The sequence below is a fragment of the Oncorhynchus kisutch genome, unplaced genomic scaffold, assembly GCF_002021735.2.
Source record: "Oncorhynchus kisutch isolate 150728-3 unplaced genomic scaffold, Okis_V2 scaffold1803, whole genome shotgun sequence".
NCBI classification, from domain to species: domain Eukaryota; kingdom Metazoa; phylum Chordata; class Actinopteri; order Salmoniformes; family Salmonidae; genus Oncorhynchus; species Oncorhynchus kisutch.
In genome coordinates, this window is record NW_022263748.1 from 1 (window position 1) to 24,449 (window position 24,449).

The following is a 24,449-nucleotide window of genomic DNA, read 5'->3' on the forward strand; positions in this document are numbered from 1 at the left end:
TGGTGAGCCTAAAAGCATACACAAAAACGCTATTAGGTCATTAATGAATGGCAGGGAAACTAATGAATGGCAGGGAAATGAATGAATGGCAGGGAAACTAATGAATGGCAGGGAACTAAATGGCAGGGAAATGAATGAATGAATTGAAGCTTAATCAACAATAAAACATTCAAATAAGATTAAATGACAATAAAGTGAGAGTTATTTCCATGAGGTTATCTTCTTCACATAACAAACAGAGCCATCAGTATGTCTAATAACCTTAGTCATGTACTAATCAACATGAGAGGGTCCGCCCTCACCTTATGTCTTCAGAGGGCCTGAGAGTGAAGTCGTCTGGCACAGCCTGCATGCAGAGAGGACAGAACATCTGACCTGGGACCAGCCACTGTCTGATGCAGGCCAGGCAGTAGATGTGGTCACACGGCAGGCTCAGGGGGTCATGGGGGTCGCTCATACACACAGGGCACGGCTGGAGGCCAAACCTGGACACGGACAAGATAGCGAGTTATGCAAGTTAAGCATACAGCATACTTAACTTGCGCTTGAGCTTGTTAAAATTATAGAGCTAGACACTATACACTATAATGAAGGCCCTGAGTTTTTCTTTGTTACGTGAATGTGACCAGGAAAAACTCCAGGTCCTTGTATATACCCACTATAAGTAAGGCCCTGAGGTTTGAGTGGTCAGAGTCTAATCATGATCCAGCCATATGCTTCCTTTGTGGTATAATACCAGCTAATCTCTGCTTTGCTGGATCAGGATTCTAATAGAAATATACTTCCAGACAGATGAGGAAGGAAGGGAATCCATACCTGAAAATGCGCTCCATTGCTCCGTCTTTGCAGGCTTTCAGTATACCGATCACCGCCTCAAACGGCTTCTTCATTTTCAGGTCAGAGTCCTTCTCCAGGATCTTGATAGAACAAATGCCATTTTGAAAGGAAAGGAAAAATGACACTGAACAAAAAGATAAACTCAACATGTAAAGTGTTGCCCTATGTTTCATGAGCACAAATAAAAGATTGCAGACATTTCCCATTTGCCACAAAAGCATATGTCTCCCAAATTTGGGGCACAAATTTGTTGCATCCCTGTTAGTGAGCATTTATCCTTTACCAGATAATCCATCCACCTGACAGGTGTGGCATATCAAGAAGCTGATTAAACAGCATGTTCATTACACAGGTACAACCTTTGTGCTGGGGTCAATAAACCTGCCATTTTAGAGCGGCCTTTTGTCATACACATGGCACATATGTCTACAATTTGAGGGAGCGTGCAATTGGCATGCTGATTGCAGGAATGTCCACCAGAGCTGTTGCCAGAAAATGTCATGTTCATTTCTCTACCACAAGCCTCCTCCAAACTTGTTTTAGAGAATTTGGCAGTACATTCAAAATCAGCCTCACAACTGCAGACCACATGTATGGTATCGTGTGGGTGAGCGGTTTACTGATGTCAACATTGTGAATAGTGCCAAATTCGTTTGTGAAGCATCACAGTACAGTTGAAAAATATATGGCAAATAGAAATCCAAAAAGGATGATGTTGAGAGATAGATGGAGAGGTTGAATGTTCAGGTTGAATTTAAAAAAAAAAATATATATTTCACCTTTATTTAACCAGGTAGGCTAGTTGAGAACAAGTTCTCATTTACAACTACGACCTGGCCAAGATAAAGCATAGCAGTGTGAACAGACAACAACACAAAGTTACACATGGAGTAAACAATAAACAAGTCAATAACACAGTAGAAAAAGAAAAAAAGAGTCTATATACATTGTGTGCAAAAGGCAATGAGGAGGTAGGTGAATAATAACAATTTAGCAGATTAACACTGGAGTGATAAATGATCAAATGGTCATGTGCAGGTAGAGATACTGGTGTGCAAAAGAGCCGAAAAGTAAATAAATAAAAACAGTATGGGGCTGAGGTAGGTAAATTGGGTGGGCTATTTACCGATGGACTATGTACAGCTGCATGCGATCGGTTAGCTGCTCAGATAGCAGATGTTTAAAGTTGGTGAGGGAGATAAAAGTCTCCAACTTCAGCGATTTTTGCAATTCGTTGCAGTCACAGGCAGCAGAGAACTGGAAGGAAAGGCTGCCAAATGAGGTGTTGGCTTTAGGGATGGCTTTACTTAAAAATCATACAATGTGATTTTCTGGATTTTTGTTTAGATTGCGTCTGTCACAGTTGAAGTGTACCTATGATAAAAATTACAGACCTCTACATGCTTTGTAAGTAGGAAAACCTGCAAAATCAGCAGTGTATCAAATACTTTTTCTCCCCACTGTATATATTTACCCCAAAAATATATGGGGGATTGGAAATGATGCAGACAAATTACATTGATGGAACCAATATTCTTTCCTCAATATTAAGCAGATCCACCCCTTTAAAAAGGCATAAGCTACGGACAATGTACACAATTGCATTTTATCAATGGCAATTTCAATGTACAGAGATACCGTGACGAGATCCTGAGGCCCATTGTCATGCCATTCATCCGCCGCCATCACCTCATGTGTCAGCATGATAATGCATGGCCCCATGTCATTAGGATCTGCACACAATTCCTGGAAGCTGAAAATGTCCCATTTATTCCATGGCCTGCATAATCACCAGACATGTCACCCATTGAGCATGTTTGAGATGCTCTGGATCAACGGGTACAACAGCGTGTTCAAGTTCCCGCCAATATCCAGCAATTTCACACAGTCATTGAAGAGGAGTGGGACAACATTCCACAATCAACAGCCTGATCAACTCTATGCAAAGAAGATGTCTCACTGCATGAGGCAAATGGTGGTCACACCAGATACTGAGTGGTTTTCTGATCCCCACATTTTTTTTAAGGTGTCTGTGATCAAGAGATTCATATCTGTATTCCCAGTCATGTGAAATCCATAGATGAAATGAATGTATTTCAATAGACAGATTTCCTTATGTGAACTGAAACTCAGTAAAATCTTATTGCATTTATATTTTAGTTCAGTATATTATTCTGATATTAGCCCAGGCAAATCAGAGGAGTGGTGTGGTTACCTGTTACACTGACTAAAATAGACCACTGAAGGGCACCATTTTATTTAACTAGGCAAGTCAGTTAAGAACAAATTCTTATTTACAATGACGGCCTACACTGGTCAAACCTGGGCCAATTGTGCGCCGCCCTATGGGACTCCCAATCACGGCCGGTTGTGATACAGCCTGGATTCGAACCAGGGTGTGTGTAGTGAAGCCTCTAGCACGGAGATGCAGTGCCTTTGACCGCTGCGCCACTATACAGTACTATACATACACTAAAAGGAGGTTTCCCAGACACAGATTAAGCCCAATCCTGGATTTAAATCATTTTTGATGGAGATTCTCAATTGACATCATTATTCCTATAGATATGACCCCAGACCACACTGACCTGGCACAACCCTCTGGTGTGCTCCAAGACCAGAGGCTTCAGCTTCTTCTCCACCTCCTCGATGCCCAGTAACATGTGCTCCACAAACAGAGACAGGGTGACGACGCGGTTCCACCCAGTCCTACAGAAACCACAGAAAAAAACAAGTCACAAAAAAATACAACTGGCATTCTGTTGTTCTAAAGTTTTAGCAGCTACCAAAAAATACAAAACTGCCCTTCAGATGACTGGACAGCTTTACACTTCTTTTAAATCAAAATTAAATAAAGGGACAATGCAACAAACAGAAAATAACAGTTGATAAATAGAGTCAGTTTATATACTGGCCATGTCAATGTCATTGTGTCAACCTTGACATTCAAGTTCCAGGTCATTGAGATTGAATAGAATCCCTGTTAACTCACTGAACTCTGTGGACCATGGCCACGCTCCTGTCCTTATAGTGTCTCAGATTCTCCTCGGAGCAGACCAGCTCGATGGGGACCTGGAGCCTCTTGACCTGTCTGAGCCAGACCAGCCGCTGGCCGTCTGTGTCCAGAGCCTGGGGCTCCAGGTACTCTACACAGGCCACGGCCGCATACACGTCCAGCACCTGGGGAGTTAACGCATGCTTTGAGGGGTAACGCAGTCTCGTGTAGCTAGACATTGCATTATCACGTTGGCTCTGCATCCTGGCAGAGGAGAACATAGATGCCAGGCACACAAGGCTATGGTCAATGCAAAATGACACACTGCAGAGGAATATACTTAAGACATCCTTGTTCCTGAAAATGTTTTATATTAACACAAGTATTCGTGCCAATACAACACAAGCCACACAGCATAAAGGAGTGATATTACAGCAAGCATCTCCCCTACGCTGGAGCTAAAACACTAATATTTACCTTCCATTTCATCTCTACCAGCATTCAAAAGACTGGAAGAAAACAAAAGTATCATTGCTTGAAATAAAATGAAGAATCCCTTTAACGCTGAACTGGCCTGCTATACTAGACTTCAGTGGAGGCTGCAGAGTGGAGGACGGCTCATAATAATGTGTGCTGCTCCTGGTTTTAATTTCAAGATCTTCACACCTAGAAGCCTCGCGCTCTGCTTACGCTGGCCCACAGTTTGGACTCCAGTGCAGCTGGTATAGAACATAGTGTTTTCCCAACGCCCCAGTGGAACTTCCCAGTAATACTGACCAGTTCATCCCCCTCTCTGGCATGTGTGTTCCCCCGGAGGACCTGGGCCAACTGGGGCTCCATGCTTATCATCCTGGACAGGTTCTGCAGGCGGTTCTTAAACTCATGGTAGGCAGCGTGGACCCAAGGCAGCGAGGTCACTTCCTTCCCCATGACGTCATCGTGACGCAGCCGCAGCTCGTTCACACAACAGGTCAAGGCACCGCAAAGGAGCTGGAAGATTGGTTAGGATGTATGGATGCGTACACACACAAACTAATAATTAACACCTTGAAATAACAATTCAATTCATCTTTATTTAGGCAGGACTCTCCAGTCAGAAACAGACATCCATGTTTTCCAATGATTGCTGGGATCCATAAAAACAGACTAATGACATCATTTTATAAATGTTGAAAGTAAAACAATGAAACTCATTACCTGCAGATCCTCCTGACAGGTCACATTCATGGTCATGGAGATGAAATCCTGCAGGTACCTGTGGAAGAACTCAGCCTGCATCTCCGGGTCTGCCTCTGAGATGTAGCGGCCCAGTGGGGTCTTCCTAAAGAACTCCTCAAACTGGCCCTGAGTGTGACCTGAACATCCCAGAAACACCATAACTAGGTTAAATGAAGAGAAAATAACATCATTCCTAGATAGAGACCTAGTACTGAAGAATTATTGAACACAACACATAGACTACAACCAGGGATGTAGCAGTAAAACAATGCTGAACGTTGGTCAAAACGTAATGCCCTATTCACAAAATAAATTAACGATCCTCCAATACAACCCCTGGTTACAACATAACAGGGTTCCCAAACTGGAGGCCTTAAGGTTTTCTGATAAAAAAATAGAATACGTTTTTATTTTCGTTGTTGGACATCAGACTGTAAAAACACCAGGACATCAGACTGTACAAACACCAGGACATCAGCTCCAAGTGATTTAAATTGAAGAAATCTGTTCCAAAGTATTCCCACGCATAACAGAGAGAGACGTGATTGTATACAAATGTAAGCAAGGCTTGAAATGATTATGTATTAGTCAAACATATCTGTTTGGGCTTCTTGCAGTCTACAAATTATTTGTAATTATGTTCCGGCCCCCCAACAAAAAAAGAAAATGGTCCCTCGGCTGAATCTAGTTGATGATCCCTGACAAATAAGTTAGACGTATGAGGTATTGTCATAACCCACTACCTTCATGCTGGAGAGCATGGACCCAGAGTTCATCCAGGTAGTCCCTGATCCTCCAGCTGAAGGGCATGATACAGCCGATGTTCTTGTCCAGCCCAATGTAGTTCTGGACCAGGATGGTCTTTGACTCTGAACTGGGACAGGAAGGGAGGGGTTAATATAGAGTAGCAAGAGAGAGGGAGTTGTTGATTCACTGACATTCTAGAATCAGAGCTGACAGAAGACAGCATCTCTAGTCTTGAACACAGAAATATAATTACTAGAAGGGACAAAGCCCCTCAGACCATGGTAATTTGACTGGAATACTCAATATGGCCGCCGGGCCACCCATTGTAGAACAACAACTTGATTAGAAATGGCTGTTCTTGTCATTTGATTTCTATGCTCTCTAGTCCAACAACATAACCATTGCTGTGACGGTACAGTACTTACTTGCGGTCCAGTTTTGTGTAGGGAACCTCGAGTAGTTTGTCGTTCCCAAAGATGTCCAACCAGAGTTTCTTAACCGCCTCTCCAGAGTTGGAGTCCTGCAGAATGTCCAGGTTGCGGTCGCGGTCGATGACAGAGACCAGCTGGGCCAAGAAGGGAATAACCACAGCCTGCACCCTTTTCCATAGGGTGTGTCTGGTACAAAAAGTAGAAAATCAGTTTAGTAGAGCCGTTTATGGGCAATATGGTATAAGGCTAAATGTATGGTTATTTGGCCAATCAAAAATATCTTATGTCCCTTTTAAAGAGTTAGTTGAAAAAAGTTATCTTTAAAGTCCCTTTGAATTTACAATGAGGATTTGTACTGGCATAAGAGGTTTTGAAATCATAGTGGTCACTCACCTGAATGTCCCTCCTTCCTGCAGTGCGTCAATGTTGGACGCCTCCTTGATGACCCAGTTATTTGAGGACAGTTTGAGCGTGTTGTCATCATGGGTCGACAGCAACGAGTGAAGACGTCTCTTCACGGTCCTCAGAAATTCAGCTGTTCAAGAACATTCATAGTCTGAGTATTATCATTGAGAATGGAATGCATGTCAATGATGACCCATTGTTGTTCTGTATCCATGCAAGCTTGGATATGGTAATGCTAGAGAAGTATGGAGATCGCTTGTAGAGTCTCTCAATTTTCAAACTTCTCCGGCGCTAGCACGCACTACTGCTTAGATATAGCACGCCAATGGGTAAACTTATTACTACAAGAAAAATCTCCAAGTCGCTTCAAAAATCTAAAAATAAACAATTAGTACTACAGTAGTTATCCTACCTCTTATTTGTTGGTTGTCAGTCAGGAGTGTGAGCAGGATCTCCACTCTCCTGGTACTACGGACTCCACCCTCCAGCTGGTCTCTGAGCATGCCCACTGCGCTCTGCACACAGCTACGTACCAGCGCCGTGGTGTCCACAACACTCCTCCAGCTCTGCAGTAGGAACATGGTCAAGACACATGAAACACGAGGAAGGTATTCCAAAACAACATGGTTTGTTTACAGTAAAACAGAGTTTCTTAACCCATAACATGGGTTATGTACACATGATATTTAAATGGTGCTACAAACAGGATTGTTTTGAATTTTTGCAGTATTACTGTTATTTTTACAAGAGGGAGTCCATCATACAGAATACCAAAACAATATTGTAGCAAATAATAACACCTAAATATTCAAATGTTAAAGTCTAACATCCAAAAGTGCATCCTCTTTTAAAGCGTTAGATTATATCTCAGTTTATAATGCTAAATAGTGTAGACCTGTCATATTGGACCTTTCAACCAAAATTATGATGATTTCTACACTGTTTGTGCAATTTCAGTGCTTGTTTTGTCACAAACTGAAATTGAGTGTGGAATTTTAGCAACCAGGAAATTACATTTGCGATTTGCACTAAATAACACAGCCACGAAGTCAGAACGGCAATCCCATTTTGACAACGGATGCCCCTCTGGCGAAGAGAAATCAATAGACAAATATCACAGCCAATCACAACACTGGCGGGTAAGTAATGGTGTAAAACTCACTGTTTGGTCTTCATGTTCCAATTCCTGTTGCTCTGTCTCAGTGTACATGTCATCTACCTCCATCGCTGTGCATAAACATACAAGGCTCTTTTAACTATGTCAACAGGTCATTTTTTCTGAAGAAGTGTATCAGTACGAAGACATTTTGTCATGATCATCAATACGAGTCTTAAAGGTCATTCACCTTCAGGCTCATCCTTTTTCTCCTCAAACAGTTGACTGATGGTAAGGTTTCTCAAGGCTTTGATATCTGACACAATATCTTTCGATCTTCTGAGGTCATCAATATGAACCGACCTCCAGGGGTCTATATTGGATTTAGAAAAAAGAATAACTTCATAAACGTTTTTTTTTTTTACAAAAGTTTTCAATCTCAGATTGTCTTTTGAGCACGTATCCCATTTCAACATGTTCTAATGTTGCACAATGTTTGAACCAACGATAACTTCACCTCCATGAAATCCAACATAGGATGTCCCTCCTTCCATTCTTGGCAATTTAGTGATGAAGTAGACGAAGACCTTGCCTCCCATCTCCACTTGTCTTGATTTGTTGATTTCATTGATGGCAGAATATCTGAAATGAATTAGATAAAATATTAGATATAATCAGATTTCGGTTTTAAAATGTATTTATTTAATGACATGTATTCCAGACTTCACTTACTTGGCGGAGGCAATGAGATTTGCACTGTGTGACTCTTCATCAAAATCTGACTGGATGATCAGGATTTTGTTGCCAGATGTATTCTCTCTCCCATTTCCAGATGTGAGGAAATGACTAAGAAGAGAGCAATGTTTTTAACCTGACCAAAAGGTTTCAACTCAACGGCTAATGGACAATCAATAAAGCATGATGAGGATGAACTAAAAGGTGTCAAACCTGATCTTCTTGAGGAAGGAGTGCTCAGTGTCAAACTGCTGAAGAGAGAGAAGCTCGACATTGTTCACGACCTCTTCCAGTGGCCCAACATCTGATGCTGTTAAAAGTCTGGAAAAGGTAGTCACCTGGGAAAGTAAAATAAAATAAAAATAGGACTGTATAAACAAACGTTTAATAAGAGTTATATAATGTCATGTCCTAAAGTTGCCAGAGTTTTCAGAAATCCTGGTTGGAGAATTCCCTCCTGATTACGGGAATCCCCCAATCAAGATTTGTGAAAAAACTAAGAATTATTGGAATATTGAAAGCCTACATGTGATTGTGGTAATTAAAAATATATGTATATAACAAATTGTTACCTCTGTGAAGGAGGAATAGCACTGCTCGTCCTGTTGAGTGTGAGAGAAGATGAAGTCGGCCAAAGAGCTGTGCTTCTGGTCCTCAAAGTAGATCCTGGCCAGATGTTCACTCTCCACCCTGGGGAGAACAGTGCAGTCCAGCCGAACCACCGAGTCTGGAGTGGCACAGTTCAGAAGGATCAGTTTGGCCTCGTCCAGGACTCTTCTTTGGGGCTCGGAAATGTCTGTCTCTCCCCTTTGCTTCTCTGTCATTTGGAGGACCACCGAAGCACACGTGTCGGAATGGTAGCCAATGAAAACGTCAGGAGGTAGGTACTTGTATGTCTGGGGGGCCATGGTGTGTTGGTTATTGAGGGCCACAAACTGCCCAACCCATTTCTCCAACTCCACAACAACTGCTCTTTGTTCCTCCTTGAGAACTGTATGGATGTCCAGATAGTGCTTCTCAAGCCTGTTGATGAGAGGGATTGGAAACTGTTTGTAGACCACCTCTTTCTCCTCAATGACAATGAGCCTGAAGTCTTTGTGTACTCTGCATTTGACACGATGTGTCCCCAGTCCCAGGTCAACGTACTTCTGTCCTCCCAAGCAGACGTAGTACTGGTTCAGAGCATCGTAGAGACTTTCGTAGAGGTTCTGCAAGTTCAGGAGAACGACGGTTCGACCGGTTTCCATGCAGATCTTGACTCGGTTGATGTTGCGGCAGATCTGGGTGTACTCTTGGTCCTTGGGGAAGCTAGACCCGAAGATAATCTCTGGCTGGCAGCTCTCGGAGAAGAAAGTCTGCTGCAGGATCTGTAGTGCTGCATAGTTCTTGGTCAGAACTAGCAAGTAGCGGCACTCATCCTCCTGGCCAATCGCAGAAATGTTTTGTCTGACAAGATCGATGGTGCTGATGCTCTCCAGATTCAGGTTGATCTGTATCTTCTGGAGCCTTTGGGTGAAGACTGTGACTGCATCCACGTCGTCCCTGCCACTGAAGTTCCTGAGGACCGCCTCCACAATCTTCTCTGCACTAGGCCTTTGTTCGGAAGCCTTGGTCACTGCAAAAACCATCTTGATCAAGCTGTAGTAGTCACGCAAACCAAAGAAACCTTTCCCTTGTTTACGGCAGATGTTTAGGTAGGCCCTGGCAAAGGGTTGGAAGAAATCCCTGACCTTCTCCAAAATCATTGTGTCAGACGAGCATATGCCTTTAGCGCTCTCAATCAGCTCTTTCTCATCGGGGTCGCAACGTGAGACGAAAATGCCTCTATTCATCTTCGCAGGATCCAAAGCCCAGTTGGAGATGCCGATGAATCCAACCTTTTTGTGCGGTAGCGGCTCATCATCGATGCATCCCTCTTCTAGCAGAGGATGGAGGGTTTTCAGGGGCATTTTGGGAGAATCCTCAGCCAAGCCAATCTCATCCAGCACCACCACAGATATATACTCGTTCAGGTTCTTCCCCTCCTGGAAGCGACCACATTGCTTAAATGTGTTGATGATGCCCTCCGGTGTGGAGTGAGGGCTGCACTGGAAGGACACCAGGTGAATCTGCTTAAGCCTTTTGTAGAGGTCAGAGTGTGCGGCTTGGCCCTGCATGGCGTCTGCCACCAAGGTTTTAGACAGAGATTTTGAACTCCCAGGTTTCCCCACCAAGAAGAGGGGGATTCTCAGCTCTATACAGACCACCATCATGAAGACATTCTCTTTCAGAGCGTTGTTTCGTGCAATAGTTTCGCCCAAGGGCACTCCGCTCAGAAGGAGATCCTGCATGAGGGATATCTCCTGCATCACTTTGAATGGGGTGTAGGTTTCAGTGAGGTATTTGCAGATTCTCTGTCTGTACTTGTCCTTGTTTTCCAAACAGGCATGGTAGCATATTCCCAGAGCCATCACTACAGACCACAAGACTGGGTCTCTTGCTTCTGGCTCCCTCTGGTTCCTCTCACTCCTCTCTGCGTTTTGATTTCTCTGATACTGATTTAGCTCAGCAAGCAGCATCGCATGGTTTTTGTAGAACCACACAAAGGCTTGCATGCAACGTTCTACATCCCTCAGACTTACGAAGCTACATTCGTCTTTCCTTGTCCGCATGTACCTCTGCGAAGCAGACAGGACATCCGCGATCAACCTGGTGTATACTATATCAATTGTGTTGGTCTCAACCACCCTCTGGACAATCTGCTGGATGTACATTTTTTCAGTGTGATCATTGAGCTGGCCAAAGTCCCACACCAGAGGTATCATGCTGGGGGGCAAGGCCTGGACTCTGTACACCAACTGGCGGAGAGGGATGGAGCCCAGCTTCTCATCAGTCTCTTCAGCTCGGACTCGATATCCCAGTCCAGCAGATTCCAACCTCTGAATCATCTCGTCAGTGTGTTTTCTGTAAGGGTTGCATGCGGCGATGATCTGCAAGCCGCAATGGGGCACCAAACACTCTCCCTCCACTGTATTATCACAGAGGACTTCCTTGATACTGCTGATGGCTTCCGTGGTATTGGCTTCGTCAAAGAAGAGGACAGAGTCAAAGCTGTAGTCTTGTTTGTTGGTGAACGCAATGGCTTCTGCTTCCCGGATTTTGGTGTAGATCATGTCTGAGCTGGTTCCACCATGAACTTTGACTAGCTTCATGTTCTCCGTGGCCACTCCGCTCCTCCTAAGCTCACATAGGAATTTAATGAGCCTTGTCTTCCCACAGCCTGTCTCCCCCATGATGATGACTGGGATGCCACACCTGAAACGCATGTGGATGGCCAGCATCTTCAGTATATTGTCAGTGGTGAGCTCATATGTTTCATCAGGATCAAGAGGCCACTGGATTCCCAAGACATTGCAAAGGCGTTCAATCTTCTCCCCTCTGGGCAGTTGGTCAAAGTCGATATTGAAAGGGACTCTCTGTAGCTTTAGACCCTCATACAGCTCTCTGGTCATGATGTCTCTTTTGATCACCCTTCTTGTGGATGGATCGATGGCGTCAACAGAGTTCTGTTCGTTGGGCTGAAGATGGAAGCCAATGAAGGTCATGGACACATGGTCATCGTTGAAGAAGATGTACGGATGTGGTTCTGACTCCCATCTCTTCCTGATCCGGAAGGGTGCCAAGTCTTCATCGCTGACCCCAGTCAGGTCCATTTGCTGCCTCCCGGGGCTCTGGTCAGAGATGCTGAGGGACGGTGTGGCAAAGTCCTTGGCCATCAGAATCATGAAGTCCACCACAAAGTTCTTGAATCCCTGGAGGGTGTCCCCGGTGAAAGAGGCATCACAAAAGACTGACGTCTCACAGTCTCGTAGTTGAAGGTTTAGGAACCATGCGAAATTCCTTAACTCGGCCCACGATGGGTCCATTATGCCACAGAACATAAAGAGCATCTGTAGACATTCTACATAGGTGCCTTCCACCCCATTGTACATGAAGGTGTCCAGGTCGATTTGATTATGGAAACGCGTCAGATACTGGTAGGGTCGTTGGTATGCTTCACTCCTGAACTCTTTGTCATCCATGAATGGATCTTCAAGCTTTACAAAGGAGGGGTCCTCCCGCATCCTCATTTCCAGATCTAGAACCTCTTTTGGTGGGCGGCAGAAGACATTTGGGAACACATCCAGGAATGTGGAGTTGGCACGTGCATTCTGTATATAAAGAAAGTGTGAGTGTTCTTTTTCTCTTATCACAATGAAAATGTATGGGATTTAACACCAAGAGACTAAATATTTACCGTTCTTGGGCCATTTCTGGGCAAGTTTACTGTTGACTGTAGGATCTCAATGACATAAAGCTGTTTGTTGCTGCATTTCCACATCCTTCCCTCAGAATCCATCAAATATCCCAAGACCAACAGTTTAAAGAGAAACTCATAGAGGCCTTTCCGCACCTGTTGATAAAACATGTTTAAAAAATAATTTCATCAAAATATCACTAAATGAATCTAATTGGTAAACATTCTATCAAAAAATAGTTAAACTATCACTAAACAAATTATAATGACCAATAGGCTACAGTATATTTACCGAAGATGTGACATCGAAGTGGAAGATGATGAGCTCTTTCGACTTGGGGGTATTCAGCAGAGACTGAAGAATAACATTCTCATCAACCCTTGGCTCGATCAAGCGGATGCATTTCAGCAGTGACGGCTTCTTGGTGGAGTGTTTCAGTTTTTCATACAGCCTCTTGATGTAAAGGGACTTACCTGAAAGTGCGAAGAACATGTCATTATTTTAAGCATAAATCCAGCGGATAAGTAGGATATATCAAACCACCAATTCAATGATCAACACAGGAGATTACATAAACTGAAGGCCAAATATACTCACCAACTCCAGCTCTACTGGACGACACAACTCCAACAAACATCCTGTCCTTGAACACAGCAGCAGCACTGCTCTGATCTGACGGGACCGTGTAGTGTTTGTTGAGGTACCTCTGGATGCTGCTCAGGGGTTCCTGGGGCACCATGTGTAACCTGTACTGGCAGAAGGCTGAGGGAAGGTAGGCATCCTCTCTGTCCGAGCTGCAGATGATCACGAGCCTGTAGTCCTTCCTGCTCTGCATTTTAATTCGCTGGAAAAAGCTCTCCACCTTGGAGCTGACTTCGTAGCTAAGCTGATCGCTATAGAGCATGGTGTAAATCTTCTCTCCTCTGTAGCCGGCAGTGAGGCAGCGTCTGAGGAACAGCTCCACCTGCTCGTAAGGCGTGGAGGAGTTGCACAGTAGGACCTCATCGTACGTGGGCAGTGGCTCGTGTTTGCTGCTCATGTAAATGGAGATGCAAGACGTCAGGATCTCGTCGTGTGGGGAAACTATGAGGTTTGGACTTCCGATAGCCAGGCCCTTGGGCATCAATCTTTCAATGCTTTTGTATTTCTTCTCATCAGTCATGTCTCCTTCATTCTCATCACCTATGTTGGCCAGAATTTCTAGCAGTTTTCCTAAGCTTCGGACGTCGAGAGTGTCTTGGAGGAAAGAATTCATGTCTCTCATGTAGGCGTTCCACATCAAGTCCAACTTTCCTGAGCCGCTAATGTGCTCCACAAGACTTGGAAGATTGTCTGAAGAGAGATTCAACTCTCCAATGAAATCCAGACCTCCCTGTACACCGCTCGGCACCTCAACAAAAGTCTGGAAGTCAATGTCCTCATTTTGCACAGGTGGGTTAGTGAGGATCTCGTATTGCAGTGTGTGCCAGGTTTGCCTAAGATCGGAAGCTGTGCAGTTGGGTTTGACAAAGGAGAGCATCATGAGAACTTGGTCCTCCAAATTCGACACATTCTGCTGAGTCAGCTTACTGCACAGGTACACAATCTGCTCGGCGGTGTAGTAGTTCAGGTAGTAATTGTTGGATCTCTGTTTGTCCATGAAGTCGTTCCAGTACTTCAGACACTTCTCCATCTTCCTGCACAGCTCAGGAAGCTGCTCCACGATGCTGCCCTCCACCATAATCACACTGACAACGCTGCCAAGGTTGAAGTCCATGATGATGCCGGCGTCTTGGCTGAGGGAACTACAGTTGATGTTGGCCTCCCAGTGTCTGAACAGGGGGTTCCCTGCCGTGAACAGGGCAATGAATGCCACAGCTAGCCTCTGGACACTGGCGAAAACCTGAGGAAAAGAACACAAAGTGAATCCTTGTTTATAACATCCCATACCAAATGCTCCTCTCTTCTATAACTATATGACTACCAAGCTCGCCCTGAAGAAGAGGCTTCAACCTTAACTGACATGCATGGTTAAATAAAAGGTTGAATTAAAGAAAGAAAAATAGTACAGTACTTCTGCAAACTGGTCCACCTCACACTGGCCCTGGTCCCCTTTCCCAGACATGAGCATGAGTTTGTTCTGCAGTTCCCTCAGGTCCTCCAGGGAGTAACGGCGCATCTCATGGCCCTCGTCGTGCTCCTCTGGGATCTGCAGTTTCAGGGCCGTGTCCAGGCTCAACTGGAAGGACAAAAAGACAAAAACGATGCTGAAGCATGGCACTGTAGAACTATGACAAATATTCTACTCCACTGAAGTATCATTCTACACACTGGAGTGGTAAACGTTTTAACCGAACTTCAAAGTGTCGGTAAGCAGTTGGAACAAAGTTCTGGCTAAAATGAACATGAGTAACAGATGATAATTCTAAAGATGGTTGAAACTAACAACTGTATATTCTATGGATTGTTGTTCAGGCCTACCTTCTTTTGGTTTTGGGCACTGATGATGTAGATTCCTTTACTGTTGATGGCTGATGCTAAGGAGAGAGAGGATAGTTCCACAGATCCATGGCTGTCCTTCACAGTCTTCAACCACTCCAGGTGGCGTGCTGTGTCACGCTGCAATAAGGACATTCACAGTCAGGTAGTTTTCCACTTTTAAAGGGATAGTTATCTTTTTGAAGTTTTGGCTTATTTAAGGTAGGTTGAAAGTAAGTTAAATATCATAAAACGTCCTCACCAGCTTCTTTGGGAGGTTGTTGTCATTGTCCAATGCCCTCCACAGCTTCTTCAGCACCTCCTTGAAGGCCTGGAAACCGGAGTCTGGCTTCAATTCGTACAGCATCGGAGAGTAACCCAGGACAGCATCATGGAAGCAGGCCACACGGTCCACGTCGAGGTCATTCTCCCCAGCAGAGATGGAAGCCAGGTCAACAAATACTTTAAGTTCGTTGATATCTGGAATAGAGCACAACAGACTGATTAATCCAATAGCACTACATTTATCCCACAATGGGTAATTGTGCAGACAAGCAGTTCAGATACAGTATAACAAATAACATGAGACCTCATGATAATCACATGAAATATAACTACACAAAACATGACTGTCTATTTTCAATAGATACAGTTAGTGACTGATTACTGACAGGTTACTCTCTTGAAGGTAAAGATGATCACCCCGTGTACCTTCAAGAGCCTCTTTAACCCAGATGACAAAGTTTTTCCTGAGGCCGAGCTCCTGGAGACACAGTCTGCGGGGCTCTGTGATGTCCACCAGAACCAGCTTTGTCTGCATCAGGTCATTGTCAATACGATCCAGGTGCTCCCTCTTAAAGTCCTCATGCGTCTGACAACAGAGAAATACAGAATTTGTTTGAGTATTGTTTGTTCTACCAGTACTTGGCTGAATACTTGTTTCTGATTGGCTGAAAGGTTTAATACACAGTTTAGTTCCATGCAGAAAAACGTCACGGGTGTCAGCTCAAATGTAAATTACCTTTTTAAATTCAAGTGTAGCGCGACATCCGCGCGATGCAGTTTGTTAGCTAGCTCGCATTAATTTGTAAAACCAACTTTTAACGAGCACTGTCATTTTCAGCGGTGGTGGCCAGGACAGTGGTGGCTAGAAAGCTGATACAATGTTGCCTAGTGGCAAAAGCAAACTTGCTAACATTTTCTATGTTTGAGCGGTAGCTTAGGACAGTTGGTTGGCTAGAATAAGTTTATTACCAAGGTAACTAGCTAGCTAGCAACGTCAGTGAATGTGCACAAAACAAGATGACATTTGTTTTAAACCTGTGATAAATAAATGAAATGGCAATTCACACCAACTCACAACTTCTAGCAGTGTCTGCAGGACTTGGAAGTTGCCTTGAAGGTTGAGCGTCTGCTTGACCAACATGATGACCTGAGCAGACTCCACAGCCAGGTGAAGCTCGTGGTACTGCTCAATCTGGTGCACCCTTCTCTGGATCCACTGTTTGTTATCCGACTTGTCGTTTCTGCACATGATATCCAAGTCCTGCGCCAGCTCTTCGTACTTGCCCCTGTAGGCCTTGAAGAGAGTATCGACCTCTTCGAGCCGAAGGCTGCCGTTCTTCAGGCATTTGTAGATCTTATCGTACTTCGCGTAGCAAGGAAGAAAAATATCGCTGTGTATCTCGACTGGTCCTACAAAGTAGTCAACCGATTCCTCAGGGTCATAGTCTTCATCATATGCATCTCTTCTGGCAAGGTCTCGGGCCTGTTTCTCCCAGCACAACTTGAAGATGTAGCTGTCTTTAAATCTGTGCAGAACCTCTGCCATCTCTCTCACGTCGTCCTCAAGTTCGAAGAAGGTGACTACACCGGCAGTTGGAGAAGAGAGTTGGTCAAATGGATGGACCTCCATGAATTGATCAAGGGTCATTGCTTCGATGTTGGTCTGTAGTCTTGCTTCCAAGCCTTCAAATTGAACTGCAACAGAGGGATAAAGCATGAAAACGATTAGGACCACTGATCAGACTGGCCAAACGCAACCTTCCCTGGAAAGATTTTACTTTCATTCACCCATTTGACTTCTCACAAACACAGACCTGCTTAGCAGCTTTGTGTGGACCTTTGACTGAATACACACACACAAACACACCCACCTACGACATGTTCCTGTAGTTTGCGGCTCATGGTAAGCAGGACTTCCACCAGCTCCTTCTCATGATAGACAGCTTTCACCTCCTCCTGCCTACACATTAGCAGCCTTTTTATGGGGGCGCTGTCCTTGTAGCGCTCATTCTCCGAAAGACAGTCTGCATTTAGATCAAAAACACACATTTCATAAGCAAACAGCACTAAGACTAATGAAAGAAGACAGCCTTTATCAACTTTATGAAATCCTTTCATATGAACAAAGAACTTGGGTTGCAAAATTATGGAAATGTTCCAAAATATGTTTTTATTTATTTATTTATTTTAATCCCGGTTGAGGAATTCTCAGAGGAAAGAATCTTCCAACCAGGATTTCTGAAAAAGATGGACATGTAATGGACGTTTTCCACCCTAAAAAACACAACCTTTCATTACCTATTTTCAGCAGCTCTGTGAAAGTATCTCTCTTCTCCAAGACGGAGTTGAGCAGTTTGACTTGGATGTTTCCGTGGACCAGCTGGTTGGAGATGGCAGTGAAGGTCGAGATAGCTATGGCCATCCTGTCCCTGGCTTCTTCAGAGAGCTGCTCAATCAGCTTTTCATCTGCACCTAAAACCACATATGATTTACATTACAATACGGGGTAAAAGCAGCTGGATACTGAAACAAGATGGGTTAAATGCTTGAGACAGTTACAGGACTCTCAATTTGAAACCAGAAAGTCTCATTGAGATCACAAAAACTATTAAACACCACATACAATTGAACTCCAAAAACATCACCAGGGTTGGGACACAGTGATGGCCAAAGACGGCCAGAAGAGTCTTTCGGGACCATATGGCAGCCAAAATCATCAAGAAATCAGACCATACACTAAAACAGGTAAATAGACTGATTGAAGAACAGTAAATAGACTGATGGAAGAACAGTAAATAGACTGATGGAAGAACAGTAAATAGACTGATGGAAGAACAGTAAATAGACTGATGGAAGAACAGTAAATAGACTGATGGAAGAACAGTAAATAGACTGATGGAAGAACAGTAAATAGACTGATGGAAGAACAGTAAATAGACTGATGGAAGAACAGTAAATAGACTGATGGAAGAACAGTAAATAGACTGATGGAAGAACAGTAAATAGACTGATGGAAGAACAGTAAATAGACTGATGGAAGAACAGTAAATAGACTGATGGAAGAACAGTAAATAGACTGATGGAAGAACAGTAAATAGACTGATGGAAGAACAGTAAATAGACTGATGGAAGAACAGTAAATAGACTGATGGAAGAACAGTAAATAGACTGATGGAAGAACAGTAAATAGACTGATGGAAGAACAGTAAATAGACTGATGGAAGAACAGTAAATAGACTGATGGAAGAACAGTAAATAGACTGATGGAAGAACAGTAAATAGACTGATGGAAGAACAGTAAATAGACTGATGGAAGAACAGTAAATAGACTGATGGAAGAACAGTAAATAGACTGATGGAAGAACAGTAAATAGACTGATGGAAGAACAGTAAATAGACTGATGGAAGAACAGTAAATAGACTGATGGAAGAACAGTAAATAGACTGATGGAAGAACAGTAAATAGACTGATGGAAGAACAGTAAATAGACTGATGGAAGAACAGTAAATAGACTGATGGAAGAACAGTAAATAGACTGATGGAAGAACAGTAAATAGACTGATGGAAGAACAGTAAATAGACTGATGGAAGAACAGTAAATAGACTGATGGAAGAACAGTAAATAGACTGATGGAAGAACAGTAAATAGTCTGATGGAAGAACAGTAAATAGACTGATGGAAGAACAGTAAATAGACTGATGGAAGAACAGTAAATAGACTGATGGAAGTACCGTGTAGCTGGAAGATGTTCTTGGCGGCTGTCCAGGAGAGCAGGTGTTGAAAGACCACGTCGTCGTCTTCGTGGTAATTACCACGCTCATCTCTCGGCCAGGACTTCTGGATGATGGTTGAGATGAGTTTGCCAAACTTATAGTTGATCTTCAACCGGTCAAAGAGTTTACCCTCAGACTTGCTCTGTGTGAGAAGAAAAAAACATTGAAGAGATTGAGATTTGTACAGGATATGAATTACTAAAATAAGAGATTAGGTTTATGTCATAGCCAACTTCTTCATCAAGGTTTATTTTCCATTTCATTCAGAAGCGGATGAGTTTAATATGGGCTCATACCTGCTTATAAAAGATCAAAAGTTTGGACACACCTACTCATTCATTTTTCTTACATTGTAAAATAATAGTGAAGACATGAAAACTATAAAATAACATATAGAATCATGTAGTAACCAAAATAGTGTTAAACAAATCAAAATATATTTTAAAGTAGAGATTCTTCAAAGTAGCCACCCTTTTCCTTGATGACAGCTTTTTGATTTGTTTGACACTTTTTTGGTTACTACATGATTCCATGTGTTATTTCATAGTTTTGATGTCTTCAGTATTATTCTACAATGTAGAAAATAGTGCAAATCAAGAAAGACCCTGGAATGAGTAGTTTTGTCCAAACTTGACTGGTACTGTATATTGAATCTGTATTTAAGTCAAGTGTAACCAGTCTACTTACCTGGCACAGTGAGGTGACAGCTTCTAGGGCACATTTCTCGATAGTCTTGGCTACGTGAGGGTGAGATTCATTCAGGACCTCAATCTTGGAACAGTAGATCTCTATCTGATCCAGAGGAGACTCCTAGAAGTGCAGAAAAGGTATTTCAGTCATTTCACCAATGGATATTTCAGTCTGATCTCAATTCTACTGTATGTGTGGAAGTTTCATACCTGTTTCAATTTGCCCTCCAAGTCCCTAGTGAACGTTTGTCTCCATTCTTTTGTGAAATCGTCATTGGCGAACTTGAGAGAGATTATGTTGTTCCACATCTGGCAAATAAAAAAAGAGCAGTCAGTAAAAAAAAAAACTATCCGGAACTACACATGAAAAAATACAAATCACGATTTGCACAACAAAAATGAATCATTTTCTCACCTCTATCTCTGTGGTGACATTTACACTGAGGTACAAGGTGGTCACACTCCTGGCTAGCAACCGGTCTCTGAAGGTTGTGCCGATCCAGGATCTGACGATCACCATCGCCTCGGATAGCAGATCCAGCTCCTTGGCATGCATATGCTCTCTTTCCACATCCTTAGTTGCCTTGAAAGGAATGATAAGTTATTTCCATCCTTTTTCGGAAATGTCTCAACCATAGAAATACAACTACTAGAATGGACAAAGACCCTCAAACCACAGCAATTTGTCTGGAACACTCATGGGTACACTCAATATGGCCACCGGTCCACCCATGACAGACAATTGACTTAAATGGGAATGTCCGTTCTAGTAAATATTGTTCTATGGTCTGAACTAGTCAGTTCCGGATAGCAGATCCAGCTCCTTGGCATGCATATGCTCTCTTTCCACATCCTTAGTTGCCTTGAAAGGAATGATAAGTTATTTCCATCCTTTTTCGGAAATGTCTCAACCATAGAAATACAACTTCTAGAATGGACTTGCACCAAAACTCTGGTATTTGTCCTTTTAGAGCTTGTTCTCCATCTTCTTTTTAAATAGTGAACCAACATGCTTTGAAACTATTATTTCCCCGACTTGATCAAAACTCGTTGTTCTCCTGCTCTCTCTTATCGCTCTGCAGCAGACATATAGTGAGCAATATGTTTGGAACATAGAATCGCAATAAAGAATCATGATCCATATAGAATCCCAATACATATCGTATCGGCACCTATGTATTATGATAATATAGTATTGTGACATCCCTGAAAATTCCCCGAAATAGAAGATAGTGGTCAGATTCAAAGACGTCTTTCTTAATGTGTTTTCTGTTTAATAAATAACCTTGTTATCTAGAGAGTCAGTACATACATACTGTTGGCCAACCGCTTATCTTGGGCAAAGTCTAAATGAGTCATCAGACATTTTCTACTTGAACTCCACATACCTGTGACTCAAAGGCCCGGGCAAACTCAGATATTGAGACAACCATGTTCATGCATGCCACAGGGATGTCTGTGAAGTTCTGCGTGTAGGTTGAAGTGGATCGGACTCCTTTGCAGATCTTCTCAAGAAGCTTCACTGCAGTTGCCAAGCACTCTCTGCCATACGCCTCACTAAAACAACTGCAACCACAAAAAACAGTGGATGTTGTACAATAACTATCATCAAAGATCAAAAGGAAAGGAGTGAACCAGATGAGTTACAGTAAGTCAATCACCTGTATTTCTCCTCGATGAGATTGCTTTGAATATGTGAGAGAGTGTCCGACACATACTGCAGGGCAGAAATAAACACATTGTTAAAAAACACGTTGATTTGAAACTTTCAATGCTCTATAATACTTTTAAACACATTCTGGGTTTATTGGATAGAGATAGAGGAGAGAGGATGCTGAAAAGGCTGTGGGTCGGATTCAAACCCATGCTGCAGGAGTATATGATATGTACTCCTATATATACACTCCTCTGTTCTGGAGGCAGCGGCTAAGACCGCTAAACTACCATAGCCCACTCCTACAGGGTATTACTTCTTCAACTAGTTATAAAAACAACTGATTGGATGTAGCTATATAGCAGACTTACCAGTAGCTCAATGGGCTTTATATACTGTGCCTTAAGAAAGTATTCACACCTGACTTGACTTTTTCCACCTTTTGTTGTGTTACAGCCTGAATTTAAATTATGATTACATTCAGATTGTCACTGGCCTAAACAGAATACCCCATAATCTCAAAGTGGAATTATGTTTCTCAAATGTTTCACTAATTCATTAAAAATACAAAGCTGAAATATCTTGAGTCAATAAGTACAACCTTTTTGTTATGGCAAGCCTAAATAAATGAGAGTAATAATTTGCTTAACAAGACACATAACCAATCAGTTGAAATAATCAGCTAAAATGGAATGGAGGTAAGCATCCTAGATTAAAAACTTGTTCAGTCTACTTTCCACCAGACACTGGTAGATGAAATCACCTTTCAGCAGGACAACAACCTAAAACACAAGGCCAAATCTACACTGGAGTTGCTTACCAAGAAGACAGTGAATGTTCCGGAGTGGCCAAGTTACAGTTTTGACTTAAATCTACTATAAAATCAATGGCAAGACCAGAAAATGGTCGTCTAGCAATGATCAACAACACATTTGACAGAGCTTGAAGAGATTTGAAAAGAATAAATGGGCAAATGTTGCACAATCCAGGTGTGAAAAACTCCCAGAAAGACTCACAGTTGTAATTGCTGCCAAATGTGATTCTAACATGTATTGACTCTTGGGGTTTAATATATTTGTATATTTTTTTTAACAAAATGTTAGAATATTTTGTGTAGATCGTTAACAAGTAAAGTAAATTCATTTTAATCCCACTTTGCGACACAACAAAATGTGGAGTAAATCAAGGGGTGTGAATACTTTCTGTAGGCAATGTAGTCAGGGGGGAAACTAGTGTCCAGCTCACCTGCTTGTTGCTATAGGTGACATCTTGAGGGGCCCTCAGAGTGAAGACTTGGAGCAGGTCCAGCAGTTCCACGTTGATGAGTATGCTGCATTCCACCAAGTCCTCTATGGTCAGCAGACACATCCAGGACCGAGACACTAGTCTGTCCACCTCAACCAGATGGCCATTGTTTTTCATGAGATTCAACATCGCTCTAAAAAATAAAAGAAAGGAGGGAATAAAGATGGGATATCATCAATAAAAAATCTAAATGATATACAGTGCCTTCAGAAAGTATTCAGACCCCTTTACTAGTTCCACATTTTGTTACATTACAGCCTTATTCAAAAATTAAAACTACTCAGCAATCAACACACAATAACCCATAATGACAAAGCGAAAACAGGTTTAGATTCTTTTTACAAATGTATTAAAAATAAAAAACAGAAATACCTTATTTATATAAGTATTCAGACCCTTTGCTATGAGACCAGAAAATTTAGCTCAGGTGCATCCTGTTCCTGTTGATCATCCTTGAGATGTTTCTACAACTTGATTGGAGTCCACATGTGGTAAATTAAATTGATTGGACATGATTTGGAAAGGCACACACACCTGTCTATATAAGGTCCCACAGTTGACAGTGCATGTCAGAGCAAAAACCAAGCCATGAGTTTTTTTTTTATCCTCAGCAATCTACACACAATACCCCATAATGGCAAAGCGAAAACAGGTTTTTAGAATTTTTGAAAATGTACAACTAAAAAACACACTGTTGTTCAAAAGTTTGGGGTCACTTAGAAATGTCCTTGTTTTTGAAAGAAAAGCACATTTTTTGTCCATTAAAATAACATCAAATTGATCAGAAATACAGTGTAGACATTGTTAATGTTGTAAATGACTATTGTAGCTGGAAACCGCAGATTTTTTTATAGAATATCTACATACAGACGGACATTATCAGCAACCATCACTCACTCCTGTGTTCTAATCCAAGTTTATCATTTAAAAGGCTAATTGATCATTAGGAAACCATTTTGCAATTATGTTAGCACAGATGAAAATTAAATAGTACCTGACAAAAAAAGTGTTTTTCTTTCAAAAACAAGGAAATGTCTAAGTGACCCCAAACTTTTGAACAGTAGTGTGTTTTTTTTTTTTATACATTTGCAAAATTCAAAAAGGCACTCGCACATCTGAGCAATCTAATGTGCAGGTGCATGGCAACAATTGAACAAGATGAAGGAAAAAGGAAACCGCACACTGCTCTTGATAGTATCACTGATATTTAATAAGCTTTACGTATCGGCCTCACGGCCTTTGTCAGAGCTTTTGTAAAAAAAAATACATTTGCACCCTTATGTAGACCTAGCCCCACCCACATCCGTTCCACACATCGAATGGGGTTGGAGGCAAAGGAAAAACAAATAAGTTCTACCAAATATATCAATATGCATTTGTACATTTGCAAAAGTTCTAAAAACCTGTTTTCGCTTTGCCATTATGGGGTATTGTGTGTAGATTTCTGAGGATTTGTAAAAACATTTTATCAATTTTAGAGTAAGGCTGTAACGTAACAAAATGTGGAAAAAGTGAAGGGGTCTGAATACTTACCCGACGGCAA

At 42.4% G+C, this 24,449-nt stretch overlaps 1 protein-coding gene across 2 annotated transcripts in view; it reads right to left on the reverse strand.

Moving 5' to 3' along the window:
* Nucleotides 1–271: 271 nt before the first annotated feature.
* Nucleotides 272–24,449, reverse strand: part of LOC109881881 (E3 ubiquitin-protein ligase rnf213-alpha) — a 35,559-nt gene continuing 11,381 nt past the window's right edge. For both annotated transcript variants that reach the window (XM_031819046.1, XM_031819047.1), the window contains exons 11-43: nt 22,847–23,039; nt 21,609–21,664; nt 21,336–21,513; nt 20,363–20,530; nt 20,158–20,256; nt 19,946–20,068; nt 19,217–19,400; nt 17,782–17,955; nt 17,355–17,507; nt 16,559–17,178; nt 15,910–16,069; nt 15,461–15,678; nt 15,202–15,339; nt 14,795–14,959; nt 13,339–14,623; nt 13,033–13,214; nt 12,741–12,896; nt 9,037–12,654; nt 8,678–8,802; nt 8,462–8,575; nt 8,247–8,371; nt 7,980–8,102; nt 7,796–7,860; nt 7,046–7,199; nt 6,622–6,763; nt 6,223–6,414; nt 5,794–5,924; nt 5,030–5,187; nt 4,610–4,822; nt 3,830–4,017; nt 3,426–3,546; nt 817–917; nt 272–485 (exon numbers count right to left, since the gene is read on the reverse strand). In XM_031819046.1, the coding sequence (XP_031674906.1) occupies nt 299–485; nt 817–917; nt 3,426–3,546; nt 3,830–4,017; nt 4,610–4,822; nt 5,030–5,187; nt 5,794–5,924; nt 6,223–6,414; nt 6,622–6,763; nt 7,046–7,199; nt 7,796–7,860; nt 7,980–8,102; nt 8,247–8,371; nt 8,462–8,575; nt 8,678–8,802; nt 9,037–12,654; nt 12,741–12,896; nt 13,033–13,214; nt 13,339–14,623; nt 14,795–14,959; nt 15,202–15,339; nt 15,461–15,678; nt 15,910–16,069; nt 16,559–17,178; nt 17,355–17,507; nt 17,782–17,955; nt 19,217–19,400; nt 19,946–20,068; nt 20,158–20,256; nt 20,363–20,530; nt 21,336–21,513; nt 21,609–21,664; nt 22,847–23,039 (10,009 nt within the window). In that variant the 3' untranslated portion in view covers nt 272–298. The remainder of the gene's footprint in view (nt 486–816; nt 918–3,425; nt 3,547–3,829; nt 4,018–4,609; nt 4,823–5,029; nt 5,188–5,793; nt 5,925–6,222; nt 6,415–6,621; nt 6,764–7,045; nt 7,200–7,795; nt 7,861–7,979; nt 8,103–8,246; nt 8,372–8,461; nt 8,576–8,677; nt 8,803–9,036; nt 12,655–12,740; nt 12,897–13,032; nt 13,215–13,338; nt 14,624–14,794; nt 14,960–15,201; nt 15,340–15,460; nt 15,679–15,909; nt 16,070–16,558; nt 17,179–17,354; nt 17,508–17,781; nt 17,956–19,216; nt 19,401–19,945; nt 20,069–20,157; nt 20,257–20,362; nt 20,531–21,335; nt 21,514–21,608; nt 21,665–22,846; nt 23,040–24,449) is intronic.